Source organism: Oncorhynchus nerka, unplaced genomic scaffold (assembly GCF_034236695.1).
Source record: "Oncorhynchus nerka isolate Pitt River unplaced genomic scaffold, Oner_Uvic_2.0 unplaced_scaffold_810, whole genome shotgun sequence".
NCBI classification, from domain to species: Eukaryota; Metazoa; Chordata; class Actinopteri; order Salmoniformes; family Salmonidae; genus Oncorhynchus; species Oncorhynchus nerka.
Window position 1 is genome coordinate 38,792 of NW_027040445.1, and position 22,363 is coordinate 61,154.

General features: G+C 43.4%; 1 protein-coding gene across 1 annotated transcript in view; it reads right to left on the minus strand.

Moving 5' to 3' along the window:
* LOC115123634 (FERM, ARHGEF and pleckstrin domain-containing protein 1-like) overlaps nucleotides 1-22,010 on the minus strand; it is a gene marked incomplete at both ends in the record, with an annotated part of 60,793 nt that extends 38,783 nt beyond the window's left edge. The window contains 2 exons of the mRNA XM_065016880.1: nucleotides 74-204; nucleotides 21,761-22,010. Of these exons, the coding sequence (XP_064872952.1) occupies nucleotides 74-204; nucleotides 21,761-22,010 (381 nt within the window). The remainder of the gene's footprint in view (nucleotides 1-73; nucleotides 205-21,760) is intronic.
* Between the last annotated feature and the right edge of the window lie 353 nt (nucleotides 22,011-22,363).

Here is a 22,363-nt window from a genome sequence, read left to right on the forward strand (position 1 = left end):
TGATGTACTACAACTTGGAATAAATCAGTACAATACTTGTCAAAGCAAAGCCAGGGAAAAACTGTTCTCTTACCCTGCCAGGTATAGCCAGGTCCTGGATGCCTGTCAGATCTTTCTTCAGTTCTAGAAGCTTCTGGATGTTCTCCATCTTCATCATGGTTCCCTGAAGCTGCAGCACCATCTCTGATATATCAGCTAGGGCAGCTAGAGGAGGAGTGTTAGTACACACACCATCTCTGATATATCAGCTAGAGGAGGAGTGTTCTCTCTCTAACACACACCATCTCTGATATATCAGCTAGGGCAGCTAGAGGAGGAGTGTTAGTACACACACCATCTCTGATATATCAGCTAGAGGAGGAGTGTTCTCTCTCTAACACACACCTTCTCTGATGTATCTGCTAGAGGAGGAGTGTTCTCTCTCTAACACACACCATCTCTGATATATCAGCTAGAGGAGGAGTGTTCTCTCTCTAACACACACCATCTCTGAAATACCAGCTAGAGGAGGAGTGTTCTCTCTCCAACACACACCATCTCTGATATATCAGCTAGAGGAGGAGTGTTCTCTCTCTAACACACACCATCTCTGATATACCAGCTAGGGAGCAGGGTTCTCTCTCAACACACACCATCTCTGATGTATCTGCTAGAGGAGGAGTGTTCTCTCTCTAACACACACCATCTCTGAAATACCAGCTAGAGGAGGAGTGTTCTCTCTCCAACACACACCATCTCTGATATATCAGCTAGAGGAGGAGTGTTCTCTCTCTAACACACACCATCTCTGATATACCAGCTAGAGGAGGAGTGTTCTCTCTCCAACACACACCATCTCTGATGTATATGCAGGGTTCTCTCTCTGAGATATTAACTAGACAACTAGAGGAGCAGGGTTCTCTCTCTGAGATATTAAGTAGACAACTAGAGGAACAGGGTTCTCTCTCTGAGATATTAACTAGACAACTAGAGGAGCAGGGTTCTCTCTCTGAGATATTAACTAGACAACTAGAGGAGCAGGGTTCTCTCTCTGAGATATTAACTAGAGGAGCAGGGTTCTCTCTCTGAGATATTAACTAGAGGAGCAGGGTTCTCTCTCTGAGATATTAACTAGACAACTAGAGGAGCAGGGTTCTCTCTGAGATATTAACTAGACAACTAGAGGAGCAGGGTTCTCTCTCTGAGATATTAACTAGACAACTAGAGGAGCGGGGTTCTCTCTGAGATATTAACTAGACAACTAGAGGAGCGGGGTTCTCTCTGAGATATTAACTAGACAACTAGAGGAGCAGGGTTCTCTCTCTGAGATATTAACTAGACAACTAGAGGAGCAGGGTTCTCTCTCTGAGATATTAACTAGACAACTAGAGGAGCAGGGTTCTCTCTCTGAGATATTAACTAGACAACTAGAGGAGCAGGGTTCTCTCTCTGAGATATTAACTAGACAACTAGAGGAGCAGGGTTCTCTCTGAGATATTAAGTAGACAACTAGAGGAGCAGGGTTCTCTCTCTGAGATATTAACTAGAGGAGCAGGGTTCTCTCTGAGATATTAAGTAGACAACTAGAGGAGCAGGGTTCTCTCTGAGATATTAACTAGACAACTAGAGGAGCAGGGTTCTCTCTCTGAGATATTAACTAGACAACTAGAGGAGCAGGGTTCTCTCTCTGAGATATTAACTAGGACAACTAGAGGAGCAGGGTTCTCTCTGAGATATTAACTAGACAACTAGAGGAGCAGGGTTCTCTCTCTGAGATATTAACTAGACAACTAGAGGAGCAGGGTTCTCTCTGAGATATTAACTAGAGGAGCAGGGTTCTCTCTCTGAGATATTAACTAGACAACTAGAGGAACAGGGTTCTCTCTCTGAGATATTAACTAGGACAACTAGAGGAGCAGGGTTCTCTCTGAGATATTAACTAGGACAACTAGAGGAGCAGGGTTCTCTCTCTGAGATATTAACTAGGACAACTAGAGGAGCAGGGTTCTCTCTGAGATATTAACTAGAGGAGCAGGGTTCTCTCTCTGAGATATTAACTAGAGGAGCAGGGTTCTCTCTCTGAGATATTAACTAGACAACTAGAGGAGCAGGGTTCTCTCTCTGAGATATTAACTAGACAACTAGAGGAGCAGGGTTCTCTCTCTGAGCTATTAACTAGACAACTAGAGGAGCAGGGTTCTCTCTGAGATATTAACTAGACAACTAGAGGAGCAGGGTTCTCTCTCTGAGATATTAACTAGACAACTAGAGGAGCAGGGTTCTCTCTGAGATATTAACTAGACAACTAGAGGAGCAGGGTTCTCTCTCTGAGATATTAACTAGGACAACTAGGGGAGCAGGGTTCTCTCTCTGAGATATTAACTAGACAACTAGAGGAGCAGGGTTCTCTCTGAGATATTAACTAGGGGAGCAGGGTTCTCTCTCTGAGATATTAACTAGACAACTAGAGGAGCAGGGTTCTCTCTCTGAGATATTAACTAGACAACTAGAGGAACAGGGTTCTCTCTCTGAGATATTAACTAGACAACTAGAGGAGCAGGGTTCTCTGAGATATTAACTAGAGGAGCAGGGTTCTCTCTGAGATATTAACTAGACAACTAGAGGAGCAGGGTTCTCTCTCTGAGATATTAACTAGACAACTAGAGGAACAGGGTTCTCTCTGAGATATTAACTAGACAACTAGAGGAGCAGGGTTCTCTCTCTGAGATATTAACTAGACAACTAGAGGAGCAGGGTTCTCTCTCTGAGATATTAACTAGACAACTAGAGGAGCAGGGTTCTCTCTCTGAGATATTAACTAGGGGAGCAGGGTTCTCTCTCTGAGATATTAACTAGACAACTAGAGGAGCAGGGTTCTCTCTCTGAGATATTAACTAGACAACTAGAGGAGCAGGGTTCTCTCTCTGAGATATTAACTAGACAACTAGAGGAGCAGGGTTCTCTCTCTGAGATATTAACTAGGGGAGCAGGGTTCTCTCTGAGATATTAACTAGACAACTAGAGGAGCAGGGTTCTCTCTCTGAGATATTAAGTAGACAACTAGAGGAGCAGGGTTCTCTCTCTGAGATATTAACTAGACAACTAGAGGAGCAGGGTTCTCTCTGAGATATTAACTAGACAACTAGAGGAGCAGGGTTCTCTCTGAGATATTAACTAGACAACTAGAGGAGCAGGGTTCTCTCTCTGAGATATTAACTAGACAACTAGAGGAACAGGGTTCTCTCTGAGATATTAACTAGACAACTAGAGGAGCAGGGTTCTCTCTGAGATATTAACTAGACAACTAGAGGAGCAGGGTTCTCTCTGAGATATTAACTAGACAACTAGAGGAGCAGGGTTCTCTCTCTGATATATTAACTAGGACAACTAGAGGAGCAGGGTTCTCTCTCTGAGATATTAACTAGGGGAGCAGGGTTCTCTCTGATATATTAACTAGACAACTAGAGGAGCAGGGTTCTCTCTCTGATATATTAACTAGGACAACTAGAGGAGCAGGGTTCTCTCTCTGAGATATTAACTAGGGGAGCAGGGTTCTCTCTCTGAGATATTAACTAGACAACTAGAGGAGCAGGGTTCTCTCTCTGAGATATTAAGTAGACAACTAGAGGAGCAGGGTTCTCTCTGAGATATTAACTAGACAACTAGAGGAGCAGGGTTCTCTCTCTGAGATATTAACTAGACAACTAGGGGAGCAGGGTTCTCTCTCTGAGATATTAACTAGACAACTAGAGGAGCAGGGTTCTCTCTCTGAGATATTAACTAGACAACTAGAGGAGCAGGGTTCTCTCTCTGAGATATTAAGTAGACAACTAGAGGAGCAGGGTTCTCTCTGAGATATTAACTAGACAACTAGAGGAGCAGGGTTCTCTCTGAGATATTAACTAGGACAACTAGAGGAGCAGGGTTCTCTCTGAGATATTAACTAGACAACTAGAGGAGCAGGGTTCTCTCTCTGAGATATTAACTAGACAACTAGAGGAGCAGGGTTCTCTCTGAGATATTAACTAGACAACTAGAGGAGCAGGGTTCTCTCTGAGATATTAACTAGACAACTAGGGGAACAGGGTTCTCTCTCTGAGATATTAACTAGACAACTAGAGGAGCAGGGTTCTCTCTCTGAGATATTAAGTAGACAACTAGAGGAGCAGGTTCTCTCTCTGAGATATTAACTAGACAACTAGAGGAGCAGGGTTCTCTCTCTGAGATATTAACTAGACAACTAGGGGAGCAGGGTTCTCTCTGAGATATTAACTAGACAACTAGAGGAGCAGGGTTCTCTCTGAGATATTAACTAGACAACTAGAGGAGCAGGGTTCTCTCTGAGATATTAACTAGAGGAGCAGGGTTCTCTCTCTGAGATATTAACTAGAGGAGCAGGGTTCTCTCTCTGAGATATTAACTAGACAACTAGAGGAGCAGGGTTCTCTCTGAGATATTAACTAGACAACTAGAGGAGCAGGGTTCTCTCTCTGAGATATTAACTAGACAACTAGAGGAGCAGGGTTCTCTCTCTGAGATATTAACTAGACAACTAGAGGAGCAGGGTTCTCTGAGATATTAACTAGACAACTAGAGGAGCAGGGTTCTCTCTGAGATATTAACTAGACAACTAGAGGAGCAGGGTTCTCTCTGAGATATTAACTAGACAACTAGAGGAGCAGGGTTCTCTCTCTGAGATATTAACTAGACAACTAGAGGAGCAGGGTTCTCTCTCTGAGATATTAACTAGACAACTAGAGGAGCAGGGTTCTCTCTGAGATATTAAGTAGACAACTAGAGGAGCAGGGTTCTCTCTCTGAGATATTAACTAGACAACTAGAGGAGCAGGGTTCTCTCTCTGAGATATTAACTAGACAACTAGAGGAGCAGGGTTCTCTCTCTGAGATATTAACTAGACAACTAGAGGAGCAGGGTTCTCTCTCTGAGATATTAACTAGACAACTAGAGGAGCAGGGTTCTCTCTCTGAGATATTAACTAGAGGAGCAGGGTTCTCTCTCTGAGATATTAACTAGAGGAACAGGGTTCTCTCTCTGAGATATTAACTAGAGGAACAGGGTTCTCTCTCTGAGATATTAACTAGAGGAGCAGGGTTCTCTCTGAAATATTAACTAGAGGAGCAGGGTTCTCTCTCTGAGATATTAACTAGACAACTAGAGGAACAGGGTTCTCTCTCTGAGATATTAAGTAGGACAACTAGAGGAGCAGGGTTCTCTCTCTGAGATATTAACTAGACAACTAGAGGAGCAGGGTTCTCTCTGAGATATTAACTAGACAACTAGAGGAGCAGGGTTCTCTCTGAGATATTAACTAGACAACTAGAGGAGCAGGGTTCTCTCTGAGATATTAACTAGACAACTAGAGGAGCAGGGTTCTCTCTCTGAGATATTAACTAGGACAACTAGGGGAGCAGGGTTCTCTCTCTGAGATATTAACTAGACAACTAGAGGAGCAGGGTTCTCTCTGAGATATTAACTAGAGGAGCAGGGTTCTCTCTGAGATATTAACTAGGGGAGCAGGGTTCTCTCTCTGAGATATTAACTAGACAACTAGAGGAGCAGGGTTCTCTCTGAGATATTAACTAGACAACTAGAGGAGCAGGGTTCTCTCTCTGAGATATTAACTAGACAACTAGAGGAGCAGGGTTCTCTCTCTGAGATATTAACTAGACAACTAGAGGAACAGGGTTCTCTCTCTGAGATATTAACTAGACAACTAGAGGAGCAGGGTTCTCTCTGAGATATTAACTAGACAACTAGAGGAGCAGGGTTCTCTCTGAGATATTAACTAGACAACTAGAGGAGCAGGGTTCTCTCTCTGAGATATTAACTAGACAACTAGAGGAGCAGGGTTCTCTCTCTGAGATATTAACTAGACAACTAGAGGAGCAGGGTTCTCTCTGAGATATTAACTAGAGGAGCAGGGTTCTCTCTCTGAGATATTAACTAGAGGAGCAGGGTTCTCTCTCTGAGATATTAACTAGACAACTAGAGGAGCAGGGTTCTCTCTGAGATATTAACTAGACAACTAGAGGAGCAGGGTTCTCTCTCTGAGATATTAACTAGACAACTAGAGGAGCAGGGTTCTCTCTCTGAGATATTAACTAGACAACTAGAGGAGCAGGGTTCTCTGAGATATTAACTAGACAACTAGAGGAGCAGGGTTCTCTCTGAGATATTAACTAGACAACTAGAGGAGCAGGGTTCTCTCTGAGATATTAACTAGACAACTAGAGGAGCAGGGTTCTCTCTGAGATATTAACTAGACAACTAGAGGAGCAGGGTTCTCTCTCTGAGATATTAACTAGACAACTAGAGGAGCAGGGTTCTCTCTCTGAGATATTAACTAGACAACTAGAGGAGCAGGGTTCTCTCTGAGATATTAAGTAGACAACTAGAGGAGCAGGGTTCTCTCTCTGAGATATTAACTAGACAACTAGAGGAGCAGGGTTCTCTCTCTGAGATATTAACTAGACAACTAGAGGAGCAGGGTTCTCTCTCTGAGATATTAACTAGAGGAGCAGGGTTCTCTCTCTGAGATATTAACTAGAGGAACAGGGTTCTCTCTCTGAGATATTAACTAGAGGAACAGGGTTCTCTCTCTGAGATATTAACTAGAGGAGCAGGGTTCTCTCTGAGATATTAACTAGAGGAGCAGGGTTCTCTCTCTGAGATATTAACTAGGACAACTAGAGGAGCAGGGTTCTCTCTCTGAGATATTAACTAGACAACTAGAGGAGCAGGGTTCTCTCTCTGAGATATTAACTAGACAACTAGAGGAACAGGGTTCTCTCTCTGAGATATTAAGTAGACAACTAGAGGAGCAGGGTTCTCTCTCTGAGATATTAACTAGAGGAGCAGGGTTCTCTCTCTGAGATATTAACTAGACAACTAGAGGAACAGGGTTCTCTCTCTGAGATATTAAGTAGGACAACTAGAGGAGCAGGGTTCTCTCTCTGAGATATTAACTAGACAACTAGAGGAGCAGGGTTCTCTCTCTGAGATATTAACTAGAGGAGCAGGGTTCTCTCTGAGATATTAACTAGGACAACTAGAGGAGCAGGGTTCTCTCTGAGATATTAACTAGACAACTAGAGGAGCAGGGTTCTCTCTCTGAGATATTAACTAGACAACTAGAGGAGCAGGGTTCTCTCTCTGAGATATTAACTAGACAACTAGAGGAACAGGGTTCTCTCTCTGAGATATTAAGTAGACAACTAGAGGAGCAGGGTTCTCTCTCTGAGATATTAACTAGAGGAGCAGGGTTCTCTCTCTGAGATATTAACTAGACAACTAGAGGAACAGGGTTCTCTCTCTGAGATATTAAGTAGGACAACTAGAGGAGCAGGGTTCTCTCTCTGAGATATTAACTAGACAACTAGAGGAGCAGGGTTCTCTCTCTGAGATATTAACTAGAGGAGCAGGGATCTCTCTGAGATATTAACTAGGACAACTAGAGGAGCAGGGTTCTCTCTGAGATATTAACTAGACAACTAGAGGAGCAGGGTTCTCTCTCTGAGATATTAACTAGACAACTAGAGGAGCAGGGTTCTCTCTCTGAGATATTAACTAGACAACTAGAGGAGCAGGGTTCTCTCTCTGAGATATTAACTAGACAACTAGAGGAGCAGGGTTCTCTCTGAGATATTAACTAGACAACTAGAGGAGCAGGGTTCTCTCTCTGAGATATTAACTAGACAACTAGAGGAGCAGGGTTCTCTCTCTGAGATATTAACTAGACAACTAGAGGAGCAGGGTTCTCTCTCTGAGATATTAACTAGACAACTAGAGGAGCAGGGTTCTCTCTCTGAGATATTAACTAGACAACTAGAGGAGCAGGGTTCTCTCTCTGAGATATTAACTAGACAACTAGAGGAGCAGGGTTCTCTCTGAGATATTAACTAGACAACTAGAGGAGCAGGGTTCTCTCTGAGATATTAACTAGACAACTAGAGGAACAGGGTTCTCTCTGAGATATTAACTAGACAACTAGAGGAACAGGGTTCTCTCTCTGAGATATTAAGTAGACAACTAGAGGAACAGGGTTCTCTCTCTGAGATATTAACTAGACAACTAGAGGAGCAGGGTTCTCTCTCTGAGATATTAACTAGACAACTAGAGGAACAGGGTTCTCTCTCTGAGATATTAACTAGATAACTAGAGGAACAGGGTTCTCTCTCTGAGATATTAACTAGACAACTAGAGGAGCAGGGTTCTCTCTCTGAGATATTAACTAGAGGAGCAGGGTTCTCTCTGAGATATTAACTAGAGGAGCAGGGTTCTCTCTGAGATATTAACTAGACAACTAGAGGAACAGGGTTCTCTCTGAGATATTAAGTAGACAACTAGAGGAACAGGGTTCTCTCTCTGAGATATTAAGTAGACAACTAGGGGAGCAGGGTTCTCTCTCTGAGATATTAAGTAGGACAACTAGAGGAGCAGGGTTCTCTCTCTGAGATATTAAGTAGGACAACTAGAGGAGCAGGGTTCTCTCTCTGAGATATTAACTAGAGGAACAGGGTTCTCTCTCTGAGATATTAACTAGAGGAGCAGGGTTCTCTCTGAGATATTAACTAGAGGAGCAGGGTTCTCTCTCTGAGATATTAACTAGAGGAACAGGGTTCTCTCTCTGAGATATTAACTAGAGGAACAGGGTTCTCTCTCTGAGATATTAACTAGAGGAGCAGGGTTCTCTCTGAGATATTAACTAGAGGAGCAGGGTTCTCTCTCTGAGATATTAACTAGGACAACTAGAGGAGCAGGGTTCTCTCTCTGAGATATTAACTAGACAACTAGAGGAGCAGGGTTCTCTCTCTGAGATATTAACTAGACAACTAGAGGAACAGGGTTCTCTCTCTGAGATATTAAGTAGACAACTAGAGGAGCAGGGTTCTCTCTCTGAGATATTAACTAGAGGAGCAGGGTTCTCTCTCTGAGATATTAACTAGACAACTAGAGGAACAGGGTTCTCTCTCTGAGATATTAAGTAGGACAACTAGAGGAGCAGGGTTCTCTCTCTGAGATATTAACTAGACAACTAGAGGAGCAGGGTTCTCTCTCTGAGATATTAACTAGAGGAGCAGGGTTCTCTCTGAGATATTAACTAGGACAACTAGAGGAGCAGGGTTCTCTCTGAGATATTAACTAGACAACTAGAGGAGCAGGGTTCTCTCTCTGAGATATTAACTAGACAACTAGAGGAGCAGGGTTCTCTCTCTGAGATATTAACTAGACAACTAGAGGAGCAGGGTTCTCTCTGAGATATTAACTAGACAACTAGAGGAGCAGGGTTCTCTCTGAGATATTAACTAGACAACTAGAGGAGCAGGGTTCTCTCTCTGAGATATTAACTAGACAACTAGAGGAGCAGGGTTCTCTCTCTGAGATATTAACTAGACAACTAGAGGAGCAGGGTTCTCTCTCTGAGATATTAACTAGACAACTAGAGGAGCAGGGTTCTCTCTCTGAGATATTAACTAGACAACTAGAGGAGCAGGGTTCTCTCTCTGAGATATTAACTAGACAACTAGAGGAGCAGGGTTCTCTCTGAGATATTAACTAGACAACTAGAGGAGCAGGGTTCTCTCTGAGATATTAACTAGACAACTAGAGGAACAGGGTTCTCTCTGAGATATTAACTAGACAACTAGAGGAACAGGGTTCTCTCTCTGAGATATTAAGTAGACAACTAGAGGAACAGGGTTCTCTCTCTGAGATATTAACTAGACAACTAGAGGAGCAGGGTTCTCTCTCTGAGATATTAACTAGACAACTAGAGGAACAGGGTTCTCTCTCTGAGATATTAACTAGATAACTAGAGGAACAGGGTTCTCTCTCTGAGATATTAACTAGACAACTAGAGGAGCAGGGTTCTCTCTCTGAGATATTAACTAGAGGAGCAGGGTTCTCTCTGAGATATTAACTAGAGGAGCAGGGTTCTCTCTGAGATATTAACTAGACAACTAGAGGAACAGGGTTCTCTCTGAGATATTAAGTAGACAACTAGAGGAACAGGGTTCTCTCTCTGAGATATTAAGTAGACAACTAGGGGAGCAGGGTTCTCTCTCTGAGATATTAAGTAGGACAACTAGAGGAGCAGGGTTCTCTCTCTGAGATATTAAGTAGGACAACTAGAGGAGCAGGGTTCTCTCTCTGAGATATTAACTAGACAACTAGAGGAGCAGGGTTCTCTCTGAGATATTAACTAGACAACTAGAGGAGCAGGGTTCTCTCTGAGATATTAACTAGACAACTAGAGGAGCAGGGTTCTCTCTCTGAGATATTAACTAGACAACTAGAGGAGCAGGGTTCTCTCTCTGAGATATTAACTAGACAACTAGAGGAGCAGGGTTCTCTCTCTGAGATATTAACTAGACAACTAGAGGAGCAGGGTTCTCTCTGAGATATTAACTAGACAACTAGAGGAGCAGGGTTCTCTCTGAGATATTAACTAGACAACTAGACGAGCAGGGTTCTCTCTCTGAGATATTAACTAGACAACTAGAGGAGCAGGGTTCTCTCTGAGATATTAACTAGACAACTAGGGGAGCAGGGTTCTCTCTCTGAGATATTAACTAGACAACTAGAGGAGCAGGGTTCTCTCTCTGAGATATTAACTAGAGGAGCAGGGTTCTCTCTGAGATATTAACTAGACAACTAGAGGAGCAGGGTTCTCTCTGAGATATTAACTAGACAACTAGAGGAGCAGGGTTCTCTCTCTGAGATATTAAGTAGACAACTAGAGGAGCAGGGTTCTCTCTCTGAGATATTAACTAGACAACTAGAGGAACAGGTTCTCTCTCTGAGATATTAAGTAGGACAACTAGAGGAGCAGGGTTCTCTCTCTGAGATATTAAGTAGGACAACTAGAGGAGCAGGGTTCTCTCTCTGCGATATTAAGTAGGACAACTAGAGGAGCAGGGTTCTCTCTGAGATATTAACTAGACAACTAGAGGAGCAGGGTTCTCTGAGATATTAACTAGACAACTAGAGGAACAGGGTTCTCTCTCTGAGATATTAACTAGACAACTAGAGGAACAGGGTTCTCTCTGAGATATTAACTAGACAACTAGAGGAACAGGGTTCTCTCTCTGAGATATTAACTAGACAACTAGAGGAACAGGGTTCTCTCTGAGATATTAACTAGACAACTAGAGGAGCAGGGTTCTCTCTGAAATATTAACTAGACAACTAGGGGAGCAGGGTTCTCTCTGAGATATTAACTAGACAACTAGGGGAGCAGGGTTCTCTCTCTGAGATATTAACTAGACAACTAGAGGAGCAGGGTTCTCTGAGATATTAACTAGACAACTAGAGGAACAGGGTTCTCTCTCTGAGATATTAACTAGACAACTAGAGGAGCAGGGTTCTCTCTCTGAGATATTAACTAGACAACTAGAGGAGCAGGGTTCTCTCTCTGAGATATTAACTAGACAACTAGGGAGCAGGGTTCTCTCTCTGAGATATTAACTAGACAACTAGAGGAGCAGGGTTCTCTCTGAGATATTAACTAGACAACTAGAGGAACAGGGTTCTCTCTGAGATATTAAGTAGACAACTAGAGGAACATGGTTCTCTCTGAGATATTAACTAGACAACTAGAGGAGCAGGGTTCTCTCTCTGAGATATTAACTAGAGGAGCAGGGTTCTCTCTCTGAGATATTAACTAGACAACTAGAGGAGCAGGGTTCTCTCTCTGAGATATTAACTAGACAACTAGAGGAGCAGGGTTCTCTCTGAGATATTAACTAGACAACTAGGCGAGCAGGGTTCTCTCTCTGAGATATTAACTAGACAACTAGAGGAGCAGGGTTCTCTCTGAGATATTAACTAGACAACTAGGGAGCAGGGTTCTCTCTCTGAGATATTAACTAGACAACTAGAGGAGCAGGGTTCTCTCTCTGAGATATTAACTAGAGGAGCAGGGTTCTCTCTGAGATATTAACTAGACAACTAGAGGAGCAGGGTTCTCTCTGAGATATTAACTAGACAACTAGAGGAGCAGGGTTCTCTCTCTGAGATATTAAGTAGACAACTAGAGGAGCAGGGTTCTCTCTCTGAGATATTAACTAGACAACTAGAGGAACAGGGTTCTCTCTCTGAGATATTAAGTAGGACAACTAGAGGAGCAGGGTTCTCTCTCTGAGATATTAAGTAGGACAACTAGAGGAGCAGGGTTCTCTCTCTGAGATATTAAGTAGGACAACTAGAGGAGCAGGGTTCTCTCTGAGATATTAACTAGACAACTAGAGGAGCAGGGTTCTCTGAGATATTAACTAGACAACTAGAGGAACAGGGTTCTCTCTCTGAGATATTAACTAGACAACTAGAGGAACAGGGTTCTCTCTGAGATATTAACTAGACAACTAGAGGAACAGGGTTCTCTCTCTGAGATATTAACTAGACAACTAGAGGAACAGGGTTCTCTCTGAGATATTAACTAGACAACTAGAGGAGCAGGGTTCTCTCTGAGATATTAACTAGACAACTAGGGAGCAGGGTTCTCTCTGAGATATTAACTAGACAACTAGGGGAGCAGGGTTCTCTCTCTGAGATATTAACTAGACAACTAGAGGAGCAGGGTTCTCTGAGATATTAACTAGACAACTAGAGGAACAGGGTTCTCTCTCTGAGATATTAACTAGACAACTAGAGGAGCAGGGTTCTCTCTCTGAGATATTAACTAGACAACTAGAGGAGCAGGGTTCTCTCTCTGAGATATTAACTAGACAACTAGGGGAGCAGGGTTCTCTCTCTGAGATATTAACTAGACAACTAGAGGAGCAGGGTTCTCTCTGAGATATTAACTAGACAACTAGAGGAACAGGGTTCTCTCTGAGATATTAAGTAGACAACTAGAGGAACATGGTTCTCTCTGAGATATTAACTAGACAACTAGAGGAGCAGGGTTCTCTCTCTGAGATATTAACTAGAGGAGCAGGGTTCTCTCTCTGAGATATTAACTAGACAACTAGAGGAGCAGGGTTCTCTCTCTGAGATATTAACTAGACAACTAGAGGACCAGGGTTCTCTCTGAGATATTAACTAGACAACTAGAGGAGCAGGGTTCTCTCTCTGAGATATTAACTAGACAACTAGAGGAGCAGGGTTCTCTCTCTGAGATATTAACTAGACAACTAGAGGAACAGGGTTCTCTCTGAGATATTAACTAGACAACTAGAGGAGCAGGGTTCTCTCTGAGATATTAACTAGACAACTAGAGGAACAGGGTTCTCTCTGAGATATTAACTAGACAACTAGAGGAGCAGGGTTCTCTCTGAGATATTAACTAGACAACTAGAGGAGCAGGGTTCTCTCTCTGAGATATTAACTAGACAACTAGAGGAGCAGGGTTCTCTCTCTGAGATATTAACTAGAGGAGCAGGGTTCTCTCTCTGAGATATTAACTAGACAACTAGAGGAGCAGGGTTCTCTCTCTGAGATATTAACTAGGGGAGCAGGGTTCTCTCTGAGATATTAACTAGACAACTAGAGGAGCAGGGTTCTCTCTCTGAGATATTAACTAGACAACTAGGGGAGCAGGGTTCTCTCTCTGAGATATTAACTAGACAACTAGGGGAGCAGGGTTCTCTCTCTGAGATATTAACTAGACAACTAGAGGAGCAGGGTTCTCTCTCAGATATTAACTAGACAACTAGGGGAGCAGGGTTCTCTCTCTGAGATATTAACTAGACAACTAGAGGAGCAGGGTTCTCTCTCTGAGATATTAAGTAGGACAACTAGAGGAGCAGGGTTCTCTCTCTGAGATATTAACTAGACAACTAGAGGAGCAGGGTTCTCTCTCTGAGATATTAACTAGAGGAGCAGGGTTCTCTCTGAGATATTAACTAGAGGAGCAGGGTTCTCTCTGAGATATTAACTAGACAACTAGAGGAGCAGGGTTCTCTCTCTGAGATATTAACTAGACAACTAGAGGAGCAGGGTTCTCTCTCTGAGATATTAACTAGACAACTAGAGGAGCAGGGTTCTCTCTCTGAGATATTAACTAGACAACTAGAGGAACAGGGTTCTCTCTCTGAGATATTAACTAGACAACTAGAGGAGCAGGGTTCTCTCTGAGATATTAACTAGAGGAGCAGGGTTCTCTCTGAGATATTAACTAGACAACTAGAGGAACAGGGTTCTCTCTCTGAGATATTAACTAGAGGAGCAGGGTTCTCTCTGAGATATTAACTAGACAACTAGAGGAGCAGGGTTCTCTCTGAGATATTAACTAGACAACTAGAGGAGCAGGGTTCTCTCTCTGAGATATTAAGTAGACAACTAGAGGAGCAGGGTTCTCTCTCTGAGATATTAACTAGACAACTAGAGGAGCAGGGTTCTCTCTCTGAGATATTAACTAGGGGAGCAGGGTTCTCTCTCTGAGATATTAACTAGACAACTAGGGGAGCAGGGTTCTCTCTCTGAGATATTAACTAGACAACTAGAGGAGCAGGGTTCTCTCTCTGAGATATTAACTAGAGGAGCAGGGTTCTCTCTGAGATATTAACTAGACAACTAGGGGAGCAGGGTTCTCTCTGAGATATTAACTAGAGGAGCAGGGTTCTCTCTGAGATATTAACTAGAGGAGCAGGGTTCTCTCTCTGAGATATTAACTAGAGGAGCAGGGTTCTCTCTCTGAGATATTAACTAGAGGAGCAGGGTTCTCTCTGAGATATTAACTAGAGGAGCAGGGTTCTCTCTGAGATATTAACTAGACAACTAGAGGAGCAGGGTTCTCTCTCTGAGATATTAACTAGAGGAGCAGGGTTCTCTCTGAGATATTAACTAGACAACTAGAGGAGCAGGGTTCTCTCTCTGAGATATTAACTAGACAACTAGAGGAGCAGGGTTCTCTCTGAGATATTAACTAGAGGAGCAGGGTTCTCTCTGAGATATTAACTAGAGGAGCAGGGTTCTCTCTGAGATATTAACTAGACAACTAGGGGAGCAGGGTTCTCTCTCTGAGATATTAACTAGACAACTAGGGGAGCAGGGTTCTCTCTCTGAGATATTAACTAGACAACTAGAGGAGCAGGGTTCTCTCTCTGAGATATTAACTAGACAACTAGAGGAACAGGGTTCTCTCTCTGAGATATTAACTAGACAACTAGAGGAACAGGGTTCTCTCTCTGAGATATTAACTAGACAACTAGGGGAGCAGGGTTCTCTCTCTGAGATATTAAGTAGACAACTAGGGGAGCAGGGTTCTCTCTCTGAGATATTAAGTAGACAACTAGGGGAGCAGGGTTCTCTCTGAGATATTAACTAGACAACTAGGGGAGCAGGGTTCTCTCTCTGAGATATTAACTAGAGGAACAGGGTTCTCTCTGAGATATTAACTAGACAACTAGAGGAGCAGGGTTCTCTCTCTGAGATATTAACTAGACAACTAGAGGAACAGGGTTCTCTCTCTGAGATATTAACTAGAGGAGCAGGGTTCTCTCTCTGAGATATTAACTAGACAACTAGAGGAGCAGGGTTCTCTCTGAGATATTAACTAGACAACTAGAGGAACAGGGTTCTCTCTCTGAGATATTAACTAGAGGAGCAGGGTTCTCTCTCTGAGATATTAACTAGAGGAGCAGGGTTCTCTCTCTGAGATATTAACTAGACAACTAGAGGAGCAGGGTTCTCTCTGAGATATTAACTAGACAACTAGAGGAGCAGGGTTCTCTCTCTGAGATATTAACTAGACAACTAGAGGAGCAGGGTTCTCTCTGAGATATTAACTAGACAACTAGAGGAGCAGGGTTCTCTGAGATATTAACTAGACAACTAGAGGAGCAGGGTTCTCTCTGAGATATTAACTAGACAACTAGAGGAGCAGGGTTCTCTCTCTGAGATATTAACTAGACAACTAGAGGAGCAGGGTTCTCTCTCTGAGATATTAACTAGACAACTAGAGGCAGGGTTCTCTCTCTGAGATATTAACTAGACAACTAGAGGAGCAGGGTTCTCTCTGAGATATTAACTAGACAACTAGAGGAGCAGGGTTCTCTCTCTGAGATATTAACTAGACAACTAGAGGAGCAGGGTTCTCTCTCTGAGATATTAACTAGACAACTAGAGGAGCAGGGTTCTCTCTCTGAGATATTAACTAGACAACTAGAGGAACAGGGATCTCTCTCTGAGATATTAACTAGACAACTAGAGGAGCAGGGTTCTCTCTCTGAGATATTAACTAGACAACTAGAGGAGCAGGGTTCTCTCTGAGATATTAACTAGAGGAGCAGGGTTCTCTCTGAGATATTAACTAGAGGAGCAGGGTTCTCTCTGAGATATTAACTAGAGGAGCAGGGTTCTCTCTGAGATATTAACTAGACAACTAGAGGAGCAGGGTTCTCTCTGAGATATTAACTAGAGGAGCAGGGTTCTCTCTGAGATATTAACTAGACAACTAGAGGAGCAGGGTTCTCTCTCTGAGATATTAACTAGACAACTAGAGGAGCAGGGTTCTCTCTCTGAGATATTAACTAGACAACTAGAGGAGCAGGGTTCTCTCTGAGATATTAACTAGACAACTAGAGGAGCAGGGTTCTCTCTGAGATATTAACTAGACAACTAGAGGAGCAGGGTTCTCTCTGAGATATTAACTAGAGGAGCAGGGTTCTCTCTCTGAGATATTAACTAGAGGAGCAGGGTTCTCTCTGAGATATTAACTAGACAACTAGAGGAGCAGGGTTCTCTCTCTGAGATATTAACTAGACAACTAGAGGAGCAGGGTTCTCTCTCTGAGATATTAACTAGACAACTAGAGGAGCAGGGTTCTCTCTCTGAGATATTAACTAGACAACTAGAGGAGCAGGGTTCTCTCTCTGAGATATTAACTAGACAACTAGAGGAGCAGGGTTCTCTCTCTGAGATATTAACTAGACAACTAGAGGAGCAGGGTTCTCTCTCTGAGATATTAACTAGACAACTAGAGGAGCAGGGTTCTCTCTCTGAGATATTAACTAGACAACTAGAGGAGCAGGGTTCTCTCTCTGAGATATTAACTAGAGGAGCAGGGTTCTCTCTGAGATATTAACTAGACAACTAGAGGAACAGGGTTCTCTCTCTGAGATATTAACTAGACAACTAGGGGAGCAGGGTTCTCTCTCTGAGATATTAACTAGAGGAACAGGGTTCTCTCTGAGATATTAACTAGACAACTAGAGGAGCAGGGTTCTCTCTCTGAGATATTAACTAGACAACTAGAGGAGCAGGGTTCTCTCTGAGATATTAACTAGAGGAGCAGGGTTCTCTCTGAGATATTAACTAGACAACTAGAGGAGCAGGGTTCTCTCTCTGAGATATTAACTAGACAACTAGAGGAGCAGGGTTCTCTCTCTGAGATATTAACTAGACAACTAGAGGAGCAGGGTTCTCTCTCTGAGATATTAACTAGACAACTAGAGGAGCAGGGTTCTCTCTCTGAGATATTAACTAGACAACTAGAGGAGCAGGGTTCTCTCTGAGATATTAACTAGACAACTAGAGGAGCAGGGTTCTCTCTCTGAGATATTAACTAGACAACTAGAGGAGCAGGGTTCTCTCTGAGATATTAACTAGACAACTAGAGGAGCAGGGTTCTCTCTCTGAGATATTAACTAGAGGAGCAGGGTTCTCTCTCTGAGATATTAACTAGACAACTAGAGGAACAGGGTTCTCTCTCTGAGATATTAACTAGACAACTAGAGGAGCAGGGTTCTCTCTCTGAGATATTAACTAGACAACTAGAGGAGCAGGGTTCTCTCTCTGAGATATTAACTAGACAACTAGAGGAGCAGGGTTCTCTCTCTGAGATATTAACTAGACAACTAGAGGAACAGGGATCTCTCTCTGAGATATTAACTAGACAACTAGAGGAGCAGGGTTCTCTCTCTGAGATATTAACTAGACAACTAGAGGAGCAGGGTTCTCTCTGAGATATTAACTAGAGGAGCAGGGTTCTCTCTGAGATATTAACTAGAGGACAGGGTTCTCTCTGAGATATTAACTAGAGGAGCAGGGTTCTCTCTGAGATATTAACTAGACAACTAGAGGAGCAGGGTTCTCTCTGAGATATTAACTAGAGGAGCAGGGTTCTCTCTGAGATATTAACTAGACAACTAGAGGAGCAGGGTTCTCTCTCTGAGATATTAACTAGACAACTAGAGGAGCAGGGTTCTCTCTCTGAGATATTAACTAGACAACTAGAGGAGCAGGGTTCTCTCTGAGATATTAACTAGACAACTAGAGGAGCAGGGTTCTCTCTGAGATATTAACTAGACAACTAGAGGAGCAGGGTTCTCTCTGAGATATTAACTAGAGGAGCAGGGTTCTCTCTCTGAGATATTAACTAGAGGAGCAGGGTTCTCTCTGAGATATTAACTAGACAACTAGAGGAGCAGGGTTCTCTCTCTGAGATATTAACTAGACAACTAGAGGAACAGGGTTCTCTCTGAGATATTAACTAGACAACTAGAGGAGCAGGGTTCTCTCTCTGAGATATTAACTAGACAACTAGAGGAGCAGGGTTCTCTCTCTGAGATATTAACTAGACAACTAGAGGAGCAGGGTTCTCTCTCTGAGATATTAACTAGACAACTAGAGGAGCAGGGTTCTCTCTCTGAGATATTAACTAGACAACTAGAGGAACAGGGTTCTCTCTCTGAGATATTAACTAGACAACTAGAGGAGCAGGGTTCTCTCTCTGAGATATTAACTAGACAACTAGGAGCAGGGTTCTCTCTGAGATATTAACTAGACAACTAGAGGAACAGGGTTCTCTCTCTGAGATATTAACTAGACAACTAGGGGAGCAGGGTTCTCTCTCTGAGATATTAACTAGAGGAACAGGGTTCTCTCTGAGATATTAACTAGACAACTAGAGGAACAGGGTTCTCTCTCTGAGATATTAACTAGACAACTAGAGGAGCAGGGTTCTCTCTGAGATATTAACTAGAGGAGCAGGGTTCTCTCTGAGATATTAACTAGACAACTAGAGGAGCAGGGTTCTCTCTCTGAGATATTAACTAGACAACTAGAGGAGCAGGGTTCTCTCTGAGATATTAACTAGACAACTAGAGGAGCAGGGTTCTCTCTCTGAGATATTAACTAGACAACTAGAGGAGCAGGGTTCTCTCTCTGAGATATTAACTAGACAACTAGAGGAGCAGGGTTCTCTCTGAGATATTAACTAGACAACTAGAGGAGCAGGGTTCTCTCTCTGAGATATTAACTAGACAACTAGAGGAGCAGGGTTCTCTCTCTGAGATATTAACTAGACAACTAGAGGAGCAGGGTTCTCTCTGAGATATTAACTAGACAACTAGGGAGCAGGGTTCTCTCTCTGAGATATTAACTAGACAACTAGAGGAACAGGGTTCTCTCTCTGAGATATTAACTAGACAACTAGAGGAGCAGGGTTCTCTCTCTGAGATATTAACTAGACAACTAGAGGAGCAGGGTTCTCTCTCTGAGATATTAACTAGACAACTAGAGGAACAGGGTTCTCTCTGAGATATTAACTAGACAACTAGAGGAGCAGGGTTCTCTCTCTGAGATATTAACTAGACAACTAGAGGAGCAGGGTTCTCTCTCTGAGATATTAACTAGACAACTAGAGGAGCAGGGTTCTCTCTGAGATATTAACTAGACAACTAGAGGAGCAGGGTTCTCTCTCTGAGATATTAACTAGACAACTAGAGGAGCAGGGTTCTCTCTCTGAGATATTAACTAGACAACTAGAGGAGCAGGGTTCTCTCTCTGAGATATTAACTAGCCAACTAGAGGAACAGGGTTCTCTCTCAGAGTTATTAACTAGACAACTAGAGGAGCAGGGTTCTCTCTCTGAGATATTAACTAGACAACTAGAGGAGCAGGGTTCTCTCTCTGAGATATTAACTAGAGGAGCAGGGTTCTCTCTGAGATATTAACTAGACAACTAGAGGAGCAGGGTTCTCTCTCACAGAGATATTAACTAGAGGAGCAGGGTTCTCTCTCTGAGATATTAACTAGACAACTAGAGGAGCAGGATTCTCTCTCTGAGATATTAACTAGACAACTAGAGGAGCAGGGTTCTCTCTCTGAGATATTAACTAGACAACTAGAGGAGCAGGGTTCTCTCTCTGAGATATTAACTAGAGGAGCAGGGTTCTCTCTGAGATATTAACTAGAGGAGCAGGGTTCTCTCTGAGATATTAACTAGACAACTAGAGGAGCAGGGTTCTCTCTCTGAGATATTAACTAGAGGAGCAGGGTTCTCTCTCTGAGATATTAACTAGACAACTAGAGGAACAGGGTTCTCTCTGAGATATTAACTAGACAACTAGAGGAGCAGGGTTCTCTCTGAGATATTAACTAGACAACTAGAGGAGCAGGGTTCTCTCTCTGAGATATTAACTAGACAACTAGAGGAACAGGGTTCTCTCTCTGAGATATTAACTAGACAACTAGAGGAGCAGGGTTCTCTCTCTGAGATATTAACTAGACAACTAGAGGAGCAGGGTTCTCTCTGAGATATTAACTAGACAACTAGAGGAACAGGGTTCTCTCTCTGAGATATTAACTAGAGGAGCAGGGTTCTCTCTCTGAGATATTAACTAGAGGAGCAGGGTTCTCTCTGAGATATTAACTAGACAACTAGAGGAGCAGGGTTCTCTCTCTGAGATATTAACTAGAGGAGCAGGGTTCTCTCTCTGAGATATTAAGTAGACAACTAGAGGAGCAGGGTTCTCTCTCTGAGATATTAACTAGAGGAGCAGGGTTCTCTCTGAGATATTAACTAGACAACTAGAGGAACAGGGTTCTCTCTCTGAGATATTAACTAGACAACTAGAGGAGCAGGGTTCTCTCTCTGAGATATTAACTAGACAACTAGAGGAGCAGGGTTCTCTCTCTGAGATATTAACTAGACAACTAGGGGAGCAGGGTTCTCTCTCTGAGATATTAACTAGACAACTAGAGGAGCAGGGTTCTCTCTCTGAGATATTAACTAGACAACTAGAGGAGCAGGGTTCTCTCTCTGAGATATTAACTAGACAACTAGAGGAGCAGGGTTCTCTCTGAGATATTAACTAGACAACTAGAGGAGCAGGGTTCTCTCTCTGAGATATTAACTAGGGGAGCAGGGTTCTCTCTCTGAGATATTAACTAGACAACTAGAGGAGCAGGGTTCTCTCTGAGATATTAACTAGACAACTAGAGGAGCAGGGTTCTCTCTCTGAGATATTAACTAGACAACTAGAGGAGCAGGGTTCTCTCTGAGATATTAACTAGACAACTAGAGGAGCAGGGTTCTCTCTGAGATATTAACTAGACAACTAGAGGAGCAGGGTTCTCTGAGATATTAACTAGACAACTAGAGGAGCAGGGTTCTCTGAGATATTAACTAGACAACTAGAGGAGCAGGGTTCTCTCTCTGAGATATTAACTAGACAACTAGAGGAGCAGGGTTCTCTCTCTGAGATATTAACTAGACAACTAGAGGAGCAGGGTTCTCTCTCTGAGATATTAACTAGACAACTAGAGGAGCAGGGTTCTCTCTCTGAGATATTAACTAGACAACTAGAGGAGCAGGGTTCTCTCTCTGAGATATTAACTAGACAACTAGAGGAACAGGGTTCTCTCTCTGAGATATTAACTAGACAACTAGAGGAGCAGGGTTCTCTCTGAGATATTAACTAGAGGAGCAGGGTTCTCTCTGACTAGAGGAGCAGGGTTCTCTCTGAGATATTAACTAGACAACTAGAGGAGCAGGGTTCTCTCTGAGATATTAACTAGAGGAGCAGGGTCCTACCTCTGCTGTCTCTGAAGTCTTGGTGTGTGGGGGGGTAGTGTTTGCAGAGTCTCTCCAGAATCAGTTTGTAGTGCAGCAGACGATGCAGGGGGCGTAGCAGGAACATGTTCAGGGACAGGTAACACACCTTCTGCTGCTCAAACTCTCGACACACTTCCTGCAGCCGCTGGGAGGCACGGCAGGAACGCTCCAACTCAACCAACACCTCACCGTGACGCTGCAGGTGGGACGTCAACTGCTGCTGGGGCAGAGAGGAGAGGGGTTAGGGGGAGAGGAGAGGGGGTTAGGGGAGGGGAGGAGAGGGGTTAGGGGAGGGGATGTAGGGGTTAGGGGAGAAGATGGGTTAGGGGAGTTAGGGAGAGAGGTTAGGAGAGGGGTTAGGGAGAGAGGGGGTTAGGAGGAGAGGAGAGGGGTTAGGGAGGAGAGGGGTTAGGGGGAGAGGGTTTAGGGGAGAGGAGAGGGGTTAGAGAGAGGAGAGGGGTTAGAGGAGAGGAGAGGGGTTAGAGAGAGAGGAGAGGGGTTAGGGGAGAGGAGAGGGGTTAGAGGAGAGGAGAGGGGTTAGGGGAGAGGAGAGGGGTTAGGGGGAGAGGAGAGGGGTTAGGG